This window comes from Rhincodon typus, chromosome 31 (assembly GCF_021869965.1).
Source record: "Rhincodon typus isolate 14 chromosome 31, sRhiTyp1.1, whole genome shotgun sequence".
NCBI lineage: Eukaryota > Metazoa > Chordata > Chondrichthyes > Orectolobiformes > Rhincodontidae > Rhincodon > Rhincodon typus.
Window position 1 is genome coordinate 14684043 of NC_063362.1, and position 12835 is coordinate 14696877.

Sequence of the window (12835 nt, forward strand, 5' to 3'; positions counted from 1 at the left end):
TGAATGGGCTCCTTTCTGTGCTGTCAGCTGCTGATTGGTGGCTGAAGCAAAACCAAGCAGGAAAGGTGCACCCTCCCATGCCTGATCTATACTGATTCAGTTGACCTCAGTCAGAGACAACATGTATAGAAATTACAACATTCTGGGTCTGGTTCCTGCTTCTGGCTCCATCTGGAAAGTGTGCAAGAGAATGACTATCAGCTGAGGTGGGTCAGGAGGTGCTGCTAGACGGGTACGGAGATACAGATCTGGTTCTGTTGGACATTATTACGTCCCCATAGGCAAATAAGCTGATGGGTATTTAGTAACTGAATGGCAATCAGAGCCACAAGGACAGAGGTGAGTGACAGAATGGGAAAGAATGCTAGATTTCAATGAAAGGCAGTTCAATCAAAGCAAAGTGTAAAACAAAAAGTGAACTTTTTTCTGATCCAGATCATAATTGACAGACAAACCAAATGCTACCAAAGAAAGTATCACGACAGTAGGAGGAAATTCAACCCATCAAACGCTTTCCACTGTTAATGACACTATGGCTGATTTGTAAATTCCATTCACCACCTCGGCCTAAATCCCTCAATAACTCTGCCAGCAAAACTCTATCGATTTAGGATCTAGATACTTTCCAATCAACCCTGTTCAGAGATGCCATTACATACCTCTGGAGTAGGTGGGATTTAAGCACTGGCTTCCTGGCTCAGAGGTAGGGACACAATAACTGTGCCACAACAGCCCTCTTTGATGTCAAATTTAGAGTGATAAATTGGGAAGGGTGTGAAAGTGTTCAAGAGGGTATATAAGAGCTCTACTAGGATGGTTCCAGGGACAAAAATTACGTTGATAGACTGGAGAAACTGGCAGTCTTCTCCTTAAGAGCACAGAAGGCCAAGAAGAGACTTGTTAGAGGTGTTTAAGACCATGAAGGGTTTCGACTGGGAACAATTCATCTTTATTCACTCAATGACTGAAGAGTTGATAAGCAGAGGGGTCAAACTTAAGGTGAATGTGAAAAGAACCAGCAAGGACATGATTAGGTGTGGAAACAGAGACAGCAGCAGCCTTCAAATGGAATTGGATAAATACTATGGAGACAGACAAAGTCCAGAGATTTGACGATAGAGCAGAGAAGTGGAACTAACAGGATTGATCGATAGTATCAGTGGGCTGAATGGGCCATTCCTCCGCTGTACTATTCTATCATTCTTAAATTTCTGACAAGGGGATTAATCCCCACCCACAGCCCCATCTCACCTCAGGGTAAGACCACTCAGGGGAATAATCCGTCACCATGAACAAGCGTCCATTCTGTTGCAAGGACCCCAGTGCCCCCTGGGCTGGGACCACCTCAGACACGTGCATGTAGGTCATGGAGTTGCCCCCATTCTCCCCTCCATTGAGCTGCAGACCCTGCTGCTGCTGCTGTGGCTGTGGCTGTGGCTGCTGCTGGGGGCTGCAGCAAGGGATACAGATCTCAGCTTGGCTGAAGGTGGCCACTCTAGCTCTCTCTTCTTCTGACTGCTGCAGAGTGCCCGCAGCACCCGTCTCGCTAGTCACCAGCTGGTGCCCGTACAGTGTGCTGGCGCCACCCTCCACTGATATGAAGTCATTAATCAGGTCCGAGAACTGGTTGCTGAAGGAGATATCAAAGTGGTCCAGGTTGAGCTCCATGTTGGCCGAGGGCCCAAGGCTGTGATGGGCCACTGGGTACAGTCCTGATACCATGTTTCCCTGGAGGATGGGCAGCCCGTTGCCCCCGGCCTCTGCCTGGATGTAGTGCTCGGTGCTGCAGGCTGGCAGCTCAGCAGACTTGAGGAGGCCCTCACTTCCCTCTGACTGAGCTGCTGTTTCCATGGGGACCTCTGCCTCGGCTGCAATGGGTTGGAAGTTAGCTTGGAACTGCAGCAACTGCAGGGAGGGGGTGGCCTCCATACGTCCCTGCTGCACGGGACCGTTGCAGCTAGATGCAGCCTGTGTGGGTGACTCCGTCTTGACGTTGGCCAGTCCCAAGCTGCTGCTGAAAGGGCCTCCACCATCACTTAGGCCATTGCTGTGTGTGCTGGGCTCCAGCTGATGGGTCTTGTTGGCCTCCTGAAGGAAGAAGCTGGGAGAGGGGTTCTGGTGAACATGGGGGCTCTGGACATTCTGTGCATAACCTGAAGAGAAGTCCTTGCTAGAGTCAATAGCACTGAAGTCCATTTGCTCCAGTGTGGTGCTGGGACTGAGGCCCCCAGATGACAGCAAAGCTGAACCAGGAGTCAAGGAGATGGACGCAGGGGTGGAACTGCTTTGGAATCCTTCCTTGGACATCTGCTGCTCGAAAGAATTATCCTCAGTCTTGATTTCCTTCACTAAGGGTCCACTGAAGCAGTAGCCGCCCTCGTTGCCTGGTGACTGTCGTGAGGTGCCACTGCTGGTGTCATTTTTCAGGGCCCCTCCTCCATAGGTTTGGCCTTGTTTGGGGTTATTGAGGAAGCAGTCAGGGTCAAAGTTCATGCTGGCCTCCGGGATCTTCTCACTGCTCTCCAGGGTGGAGGAAAGCACCAAGTCCTCTGCCACACCTGCCGACATTATGGACAAGCCATCAGGGTTGCCAGTAGCTGCCGAGGAGGCGAAGGCAAACTTGTGCCCATCCGAATTGACAGCCAAGACCAGCCCTTGGGCCCCAGTATCTGAGGCAATGAGGTGCTGGCCAGGCCCTGCACTGGGAGACATGGTGTACACCGCCTCGTTGGTCACCTCTGACATGAAGACAGTGGCGTTCTGAGATAGACTACACATGACAGAGGCCACAGCCATGCTGGAGACACCAGTGATGGCTGGACTATCGGCCATGTCTGTTTCGCTGTTTAGGCCACTGCTGATGGAGACTGGGGAGTTCTGGGTGGTGTCGGGCACCTCCACCTGGTTGGTGGAGGAGACCTCGGTGCTGTTCTGGTGCAACAGGACGGGCTTGGCCAATTTCCCATTCCGCTTCTCACGGCTTGAGGCCTTGCCGTGTCCGTGGTCATTTTTGCCTTCGGAAACATCATTGTTCTGGACCTCAGGGTGGCTGCTGTAGGTGCCAGTTCGTGGCTCCACCTTTGGTGATATGATGCGGTGTTTGGCACTGTTGCACTTGTGGTGAACACTGCTCCCGGCACCTAGAGGTTGGGTGGAAGGAGCAGGAAAATCAGTCAGTCAGAGATCAATATTTCATCTTATCCTTTGCCCCAACAACATTATAAACATAGTGACAACAGGGCAGGCGACCCGTACCAGCTAGATTCACAACAACATCCTGTCATGAGATGTTAGCTTAAGCTCAGTGGGTAGCATTCTCATTTTGAAGCAGAACGTTATGACATCAAGCTGTCAGAATCGATACTGCCAATCCCAGTGCAGTACTGAGGAAACGCTGCACTGTCAGTGATACTGTTTTATGATAAAACATGATGCTTCTCAGATTAATGCAACAACTTCCATGATCAGTCTTTTGAAAGAGAGTGCTCAACATCGTGGCCATTGTTTGTTCCACAACTACTACTTAAAAAAGGAAGTATGATGCAGTCATTCTCGTGAATAATGTCATCACATCACTGTTTGTGGGAGTTTGTTGAGTACAAATGTTACTGCCAAATTTTCTGTATGACAAGTGTGTGTGCACCTGGTTTTGTCTAACATGCTTTGCGACACTCTGGAGTCACGAAAGATCCTATATAAATACAAGTTATCCCTTTCTTTAACTCTCTCTCTTTGAAGTATGCATTTTTACCCCTGTCAGAAGGTATGATTGTGGTAAAGCATTGAGTTGTCATTTCATGACAGCAAACTCAGAATAAATACAATATTAGTTCAGACTTTGGGGTCTGGGGAGTGAATGGAGGTGGTGCAGTTGTAATCCATGGCCACTTCACAGTTCACACCAAGGCTGAAGGGAGTCGAGGTGGTAACTTTCCCACAACCAATTTAAATTCAGTTGGTAATGCCCTCCCACTGCCCCCTCCTAAGTAATTCCAGGAATAGTTCTGGGTATAATTCTTCTCTCAGATTCTCCTTTGAGTGTGTGAAGAGAGTCTGCCTCTAATTGCATTTCTTTGCAAATATTAATCTCTTGATTCTGAGCTGCTTCATCAGCTTTCAATTACTTAAAATTGGGGCCCCTCACCAAAAGACAATGGAACAGATTCCTTTAAATTCTTAAAAAAAAGACACACAAACGTTTAGCGATTGGAACAAACCATTAGACTAAGTTGCTTTCTTTTCAAATATGTGATGTAAACTGAGAGATTAAGTATTATTTATTGTAAGTTGGGTTTCTGGTTTCTGAGTTAGTAGCCAGTAGGTTTTCTGAATGTCTGAAGTTAATAATTAATTTGTAAACATTTCTGTAGCCATTGTGTTTTATTTTTAAAAACACCAAGGCTACAGGAATGCTTACAATTTTTAAAAAATGAGGCCCAGTTTAGAGTAGATGAGTTTATGTGTGCCACTAATGGATGTTCGTTTAGTTTAGATAAGACTTTAGTTTTGTAACCCACTTATAGAGTGAGACTTTTAGTTTCATTTTTTAACTTTGAATTTGGAGCAGTCCTTTGAAGTCCTTAGAACAGGATGGGTGTATAGAGCAGTGCTCCTGAGAAGGGAAGGATGTTTAGAGAACTATGTTATCATAGCGTGAACAGTGTTAGTCTTAGGCTAGAAGTATTGGGATAAAACCCTGAAGAGGTTACCTAAAGCTCAGCACATTTAAGCAGGTGTATAATGGCTTCAGGAAGAAACTATTTGAAGTCATAAGTGACTAGATGTTAAACATAGAGTTTCTGGTGTGAGTCTTATGCAAGTGGTGAATGGGTACTGTATCAGGGGTGTATTTTGGGCACTCTACAAAAGCTATATTGTTTCTTTTCAATTTATAAAGCAGTGTTTTGGAATTATAGTTTTGAAATCCTTTAATTTGCGTTATAAGCAGATGGTTTGCTTTAATCAATTTTATCTTCATTTCTTTTATTAATAAACTTCAGTTTTAGTGTTAAAGTAATGTTTGTAGCATTGTGTGCTTCAGTGTGTTTCAGTGAGAAACCACTTTGATAAAACCAAAACAAATCAAAGCATGATCTATCAGGCTAGATTTCTGTCTGGGATCTGAATTGTCCATTAATAACATCAATTGGGATCATAACAGGTATTAAGCCTTTTGTCTATTCAAGAAAACTCTCAGCATTTTCACCTCTAGCATCATCTCTAATGGGAATCCTTCAGGACATCAGATAAGCACTGTTTTCCATTTAGTTGCTTCCACAGTTTTCCCCTTCCTCATACTGTTTCGATCCAACTCAATTTGGAATGGCAATCAACCTCAAATGTAGGCCTGGATTTATTCATTGTTGTAATTAGCAGCAGCCTCAGGCAAATTTCAAAGGGACCATGAGAGTTAAGGTCCAGAATTTCCTTACTGAACTTCTTTGACTCACTGTCATCTTGAAAAGGCTCCTTAAACCTTCCTTCTTTGACCAAATTTTGGTCCAATCTCAAAGTCAATTTTTACTGGATTATTGCTCCTGTAAGATATTTTACTGTAGTAAAGGTATTATATAAATATGATTTGGTGTTGCAACACATTTCCGCAACCAATCTCCGTTACATTGAGGTTGTAAGTCTGGCCTTTTAAAGTGTATAATGACATGTAGCCTTGTGCTTACTAAATTTGTGACACCTGATCTTCAGTGTTTAAGAATGCTACAGATATGAGGAGTAAATTATAAATAAGATCTCCTTGCAGCTGTTCACCAATACCTCAAATATTTTTATTTAAAGAGTTTTATCAATGTGATTGCCAGTAACTATAGTTTGAAACCATTCCTGGGTATGAAAGCATGACATTGTATGTTACACAGGTTTCTGCTCGTTAAGCTCGTTGACAAAAACTTCACTGTTCACAAAAAGCATCCTCCAAATCAAGCTCCCCCCCCAAACACCTTCTACACCCCCAACTTGCTCCACCTTCACTAATCATCCTCTCTGAGCCCACCATCACCCATTTCTGACTACTCCGTCCCCTTCAAACTAATCTCTTAGCCTTGCTGTCGCACAAACATCACCTTCTCAACACCTCTCCTCCTCCTGCCGTGTTTCCACCAATCCTCTCACTTTTATCATAGTGCCCACAGCCCCTCCAACAGGAAGTAGTAAAGTGTGATGTAATGAAGATCTTTACACACTGGGAAGAACCCAGAATGAATCCTCAGCACTGTATTGTCAGAACTGCTGTCTTTCAGGACATGTTTAAAATAAAATCCCATCTGCTCTTTCAGCTAGACGTATAGGATCCCACAGCATTGATGTGAGGAAAAGAAGGAATTCCTTCCAGTTTCCTGGCCAATACAGATCCCAAATTGTACACATTGCAGTTAGTGGGAGCTTGTAGTGCTCAAATTAGCTGTCATGTTCCCTACAGACTATGCTTCAAGGATACTTCATTCACTGTAAAGTGCGCACAGCATATCCTGAGGTCATGAAAGGAATTATATAAATGAGTTGCTTTCTTGGTTTTGTTCTGTGCAATACTTGGGGCAGCATTCCCAGTCTCCAACCTCCTGGATTAGGGAGGGGGGCAGTTCAGGCCCTGATTGTTCTGCGGCCACTTCAGCCCTGTTGAAAAGTCTGTATGACATTAGGAGGTGGATTTGGGTGCTCCCTGGTCACTTTGCTTTTAAAATCATGAATGAAATAGCAAACAAGGGCAATCATATTGTTGCAGCAGAGCAACCGAGGACAGATGAGGACAGGAGCGAGTTCATCTCTGATAGATGCCAATATGGAATAGTGCACCAACTCTTGCTGTCTGGACTCACATAATGGGGAAGTGAACGGGTTGATGGTGTCTGTGAAGATGTACTCCAGCAAAGAGTCAGCAACTTCAGGGGGCAGGGGGAAGGTGTGGGACAGGGCAGTTTTGATGGAAAATAAAATCCCCAAAACTATTGTTGAAAGTTTAAACCACTAAGAGCCACGCGCTAATTGGAAGGGTTACCCCTGGTCAGTCCTACCCAGATTGCCGGTGCACAGGCAGTTGTGAGTGCGAGGCTGCGGCTTGGTCTGATGGCTGTCCAGGATCTGCTGAACGAGCTGCTCCACCGAGAAACCAGCGCTGGTGTTCCCATTACTGCAGGTCCACTTGATGCCGTGAACTGTTGGAAAAATGCAGACACCATGAGAAACCACCTGGCACCGTTGGAGCTGGGCGGGGGCGAGTGTGTGGATATTGAATGATGGGTGCCATCTGGTAGATAATGGTTTTGACTGTGCTCCAGTCCGATTAAAGACTACCATGAAAATATGGAGAAGAAATTTAATCACGGGATACAGGGAGTGTGAGACTGATGGCCAGTGGCTGCCATTTTGATTCACCTCTTCAAAGGACAGCTGCACAGATAGGTGGTTATCAAATGGATTGAAGATCAACAACTTAGACTGAGATGGCCAATTAAGACCCTAGTTCAGGTGACACCACTGGATTGCCACTTGTAGACTATAAACTGGCCCATGTTGAACAATGTGGACTGTATTGTTAGATACAGGTTCTGGGTAAATGATGCCCAATTCCTCTCAATGGAAAGGGGAGAACAATCCAGGAGTAAAGAGATTAATTTTCCAACGTTGTGTTTCCAGTGGGGAATCTTGCCCATCACGAAGGTGTACCAGAAACTCAGATGCACACGCAGTATGATTTCCTGACTGTTAAAAACCACATCCGTAAAGTTATTGCCTGAAAAAGCATCACACACTTTTTCACTTGCACCAAGTCCATCACCCCTGTGATCACTGACCAACACTGGCTTCTGTTCCAACAATGTCTCCATTTAAAAATTGTCATCTTCATACAAAGTTATCTATTGCTTTGCCTTACCCAACTTTGTAACTACCTTGAGCCCTACCATCCTCCAAATTCTCTGTAGTCCTTCAATTCCAGCATTTTTACATTCCTCATTTTTCTGCCTTCAGCATTGTGTCCATACCTTCACCTGCCCCAAGATCCAGAATTTCCTCTCCAATCATCTCTAGCTCTCTCGCCTCCTCTTAAGGTGTTCCTTAAAATCTTACATGTTTGCCAAGAGTTTCTATATCTCCACATGGGCCTCAGTATTGGGAACCTTTAGATGTTTTACTGTGGTAAAGATGCTGCATAAATCCATGCTGTTTAAAACCTCTCATAATTATGAGATTATCAGATTGCCTTTTTTTGGTTGAATGTCAGTTGCTTTATTGTCCCCTCATAACTAAAGCCTTTCCTCTCTATTACCATTTCAGTAAATCTCTTACTGCATTCCTTTCAGTCCTTTCTAAATAAGGTGTCCAAAACTGGGCAAGATTTCCTAACTGGCAGGACCAATAATTCGTCTTAGTAGCATAGCATTACCTCTTAACTGTTGTACTGTATTCTTGTACTATTGTAGCTCATAATCATAAAATGCTAGCTCCTATTTCAGCAACCAGCTCTCTTTGAGATCAGGAATAACATATCCTGACAAAATAGTGTGCTCATTTTGAAGCTAAAGAACCAACTGCAGATAAATAAACACTGGGTTGATTTGGAGGTCAGTTCAGACTCTGTTACTGGGACAATTCAAGTTGATGTCAATTGAGAGAGTGCAGACCTTCTGGCTCCTGGTAATTTTGTGTTTGTGAAGAGTTTCTTTGTACCTTTTGTTGAACGTTGACAAAAGGTTCAGCAGAATGTTTGAGAGTTTTGAGAGATGAAGCAGTTTGCAATATTGTAGAAAATGTAAATTAAATTCTCCTTTCAATTCAAACCACAGAACTGCTTAAGCCAGAACAAGAAACGTTAAATAAAATGGCAGCTGGGCTGGTAGAAGCAAAACATTAGAGCTATGATGGGACAGATAGGCTACAACAGACGTAGATTTCACTGGAAAGAATATCCTCTTCTTTGTCTGAGAAACCTCCCTGAGTTTTCCCCTTTTAGAAGTCTTACCTGTAGCTGTTCTGTTACTCCAGGAGATCTGGTACAAGTCCATCACAGTGCAAATTGTACATGGTCTGCTGCCTACTACCCCCATTCTCCCACAGGCTAAGATCTTGAATGTTAATGCCAAGACTGTTGCTTAATCCTCTCCTTCCCCTGAACTTACCCCCAAATTCCAGAGGACAATTGGAACCCACTTTGCTAGACAGAGTTGAAAAATATAAAGACATAAATAATAGGTGTATTGAAGACGCTGGTCATGTTTTTTTCCTTTATCCATTCACGGAATGAGGGCATCGCTGGCTAGGCCAGAATTTATTGCCCATCCCTAATTGCCCAGAGGGCAGTTATGAGTCAACCACATTGCTGTGGATCTGGAGCCACATGTAGGCCAGAACAGGTAAGGATGGCAGTTTCCTTCCCTTGAGGACATTAGTGAACCAGATGGGTTTTCTGACAATTGGCAATTGATCCATGGTCATCATTAGACTCTTAATTCCAGATATTTATTGAATTCAAATTCCACCAGCTGCCATGTACCCCTGGAGGCTACATTATAGGTACCATTAAACCACAGTAAAGAGCTATTATGAGTGCACTTTCCTTACTTGGTACTCTTGGGAAGATTTGGGGCATTTACCACTCTCATTCCATCTCTTCACCAGGAAACCTATAAGGATGATGTCACCTGCTGGTTTTAGCCATGTACACTTGTTCTTTGGTGATTCCACCTACCACCCATCGGAGAATCCCCACTGAAAATCCAGATACTAAAGGAAGGTGATAAAATTATTTAGCACCTTTCATGACCTTTAAGATGCCACAAAGTGCTCTACAGTCAATGAAGTACTTGTGAAGTGTAGTCCTGTCAGGAAATTTATGTTATCGGCAAAACCAAATTCTTTCATAATTTGCTCCTGCATTTGAATAATATCAAAATCAAATATGAATATATGAAGTAAAAAAGAAGATGGTGCACTGACCATTAAAATCTGGGATCGGGTGTTTACCGTTTCTGTTTACAGTCTATAAAGTTCCTACATGAGTTTCAGACAGCCTGAAAGCAGTTTCAAATTCACAAAACATGAAAACTGCCTCAAACCAGATTGGCCCTTTCACTCAAGAGTGTTCAAAGGATGTGTAGTGTGGGATAGTGGAGCACAGAGACATGTCTCAGACTGAGGCACAGCTTTGTAACAGTGTAGAAGGAGCTTTAGTCTTTATTTCACCTGTGTTGTATTTGCTCAGGGAGCGTTTGATGGGATAAGTAGAGAGAGGTTTACGCAGTATCTAACCTGTTCTGGGAAGGCTTACTAAGGTTTTACGGAGAGAGCCCTTTACTGTACCCAATCCATCGTGTATCCATCCTGGGGATGTTATTTATCACTTCAGAATCAGAAGAGTAAAACTGTTATTTTCATGCTTATCCATCAAATAAAACAACACAAACCTGTTCATCAACAAACTTCTTAAAACTACCCCATCCTTAGCCATTTAAACTAATCAGGCATTATGTGAAGCTGTGTTATGTGCAATTGTTCATTGGTCGGCTGTGGCAATTTTGTACTTGCACAATGGCTGCTCATCTACTGATGTTATAAAGTTGCTGCAACACAAGGAGACAGACACCAGAGGGCGTTGCTCTCCCATGGAATCTCCTCCACTGGGAGAGACTGTTCTGTCACGACAAAAATAAAGACAAATAAATCTGAAATAGTGCCAGAAGAAACATGGAGAAAAAATTGGTTCAAATTACCCCAGGAAAGGTATATCAACAGAATCTTCACTTTCCTTAAGTTTGCCAGTGGATTTTGCTGCTAAAATTGATCTTGTAAATCTGATGTATACCACTGCCATGAACACAAAGCAAAGAATTACTCTTCAGACACAATGGAAGAAAGATGTTCCATGAATGTTCATGATTATTTGGTGAATACTTCTGGAATGAGATGTAACAACTGCTTAATCCCTTTCCCGCATTTCAGTCTCAAAACCAAAAACTGAGAGAGGGTTTCAGTCTGCTATACATGGAAGCCACACTGTTTACCTGGGGACACATTCATTAAGCTGAATCTAGACATTTTCAGCACAGTTTACTAGCAGTCCATACTCTGAGACTTTCTCAGGGCACTAAATACTTAACCAGAACTTAGGAGTACTGGCTTTAGAGGATATTTAGAGGTGAGAGGGAAGGATATGAGTTTGCTCAACAAGCTAACCCTCTTCACATCACTGATAACCCCCTAACCTCAGGATTGTTTGAGGGGAAAGTATAGAGTTAGTTTTAGTCTATATCTAATCTGTACATACCTGTTTTGGGAGTGTTTGATAGGAAGGTTAAAAGGTAGATAAAAGGCACTTGTATTCTGCACTTGTGCTGCTAATTGTTAGCAACCAGCTTTAGTAAATCTGGCGAGACTGCCTTTGGATGTGTGTGACACAAAACAATTTCTTCATATCCAATTGAAGACAATCATTAACTCTGACAATGCAATTATTACACATAAAAAAACATTCACTTCCAGTATTGATATTTATACCCATTCCTTATCAAAATACACATACTGAGCTGAGCCTCACAGGCAACAGATAAATCCATCGAATATCCATAAAAAGCTGACCTTTGTTGAATTATGTCGGTACTGGATGAATTACAGAATTCAATTCTCACTACTGATGTTGGATTGAATGAATCTGGTCACTAATGCGCTGCTGGAACTTGTAAAGTGGAACCTACCTGGTGTGCTGGTGCCTCTTGCTGCATTGTTATGCGTTGATAGCTAGTACCCTCTGAAACTGTGAAATATTTGTACCCCAAGAGGTCCCACATTACAAGTGAACAGTAAGTAAAAGTTATACAGTACAGAATTTTTATGCTGTTTTCTGTATGGGAATTGTAATATGCGATATGTATTCAGAGGCGACCTTCCTTGATATTTCAGATGCTAGAGATAAAACTATGCAGCACCAGGATGAGAAAGGAACAGAAAGTCAAAGTAGAGACATTCCACCCTGTGAGTACAGAACATGTCTCCATCTCCGGACATCCTTCAGATGGACCTCTACTGCTGCAATTGACATGCACTGTCCCTTACTTCTGAGCTATCCTGAAACAGGCTTACTGTGCATCAGACAATGAATGCCACATCTTTATTAAATGTAATCAAGATATACTGCTCCTCAAAAAATTTCTCTGCTTCGTGCGCTATATCCACAGTGGATTCTGTTTCAGCATCTCCAAAGCAAGTTTAAGTTATGCTACTAGCCCCAAACTTTCAAACAGGTATGAGTTATTAGCACAGCATTTACTTGGTGCATGTTTCACCCTTTGATCAAAACAATCCATTAAATATCTCTCGTTTGCATTTTCTCTTACTAGGCGCTTACTACTTGCAACATGTTTCTTTATAACCCTACTGTCAATATTTTTCCATTGATTTTATTGAGTTCTCCATAGTTGGTCTCTAAGGTAGGTAGGTCTGGCCCATTTATCAAAAGTGGCTCAGTGGATAGCATACTTGCATGAGTTTAGATATTTATGGATTAAATGTCACACCTGTACACTAGACTGAAAATCCAACTGCAGTACTGAGAAGGTGCTAGACTGTGAGAGGTGCCCTCTTTCAGATACAATGATAAACCAATGCACCTTTTAATCTTTCAGGTGGAGGTAAAAGATGCCCTGGTGCTATTTTGAAGAAGAGCAGGGAAGCTCTCTTTGGTGTCCTGGCCAATATTTATCCCTCAGTAAAACATCACAAAACCAGATTATCCGGTAAATACAGCATTGCTGTTTGTGAGATCTTGTATGTATTTAAATTAGTTGAAGTTCTTCCTGCATTTTAACAGTGACTATGCTTAGGAAGTATTTGA

At 43.1% G+C, this 12835-nt stretch overlaps 1 protein-coding gene across 1 annotated transcript in view; it reads right to left on the reverse strand.

Annotated features, from left to right (window-relative positions):
• LOC109933983 (calmodulin-binding transcription activator 1-like) overlaps positions 1-12835 on the reverse strand; it is a 1079584-nt gene that overhangs the window by 130712 nt on the left and 936037 nt on the right. Inside the window, exons 7-9 of the mRNA XM_048614878.1 lie at positions 9813-9879; positions 7026-7166; positions 1252-3140 (exon numbers count right to left, since the gene is read on the reverse strand). Of these exons, the coding sequence (XP_048470835.1) occupies positions 1252-3140; positions 7026-7166; positions 9813-9879 (2097 nt within the window). The remainder of the gene's footprint in view (positions 1-1251; positions 3141-7025; positions 7167-9812; positions 9880-12835) is intronic.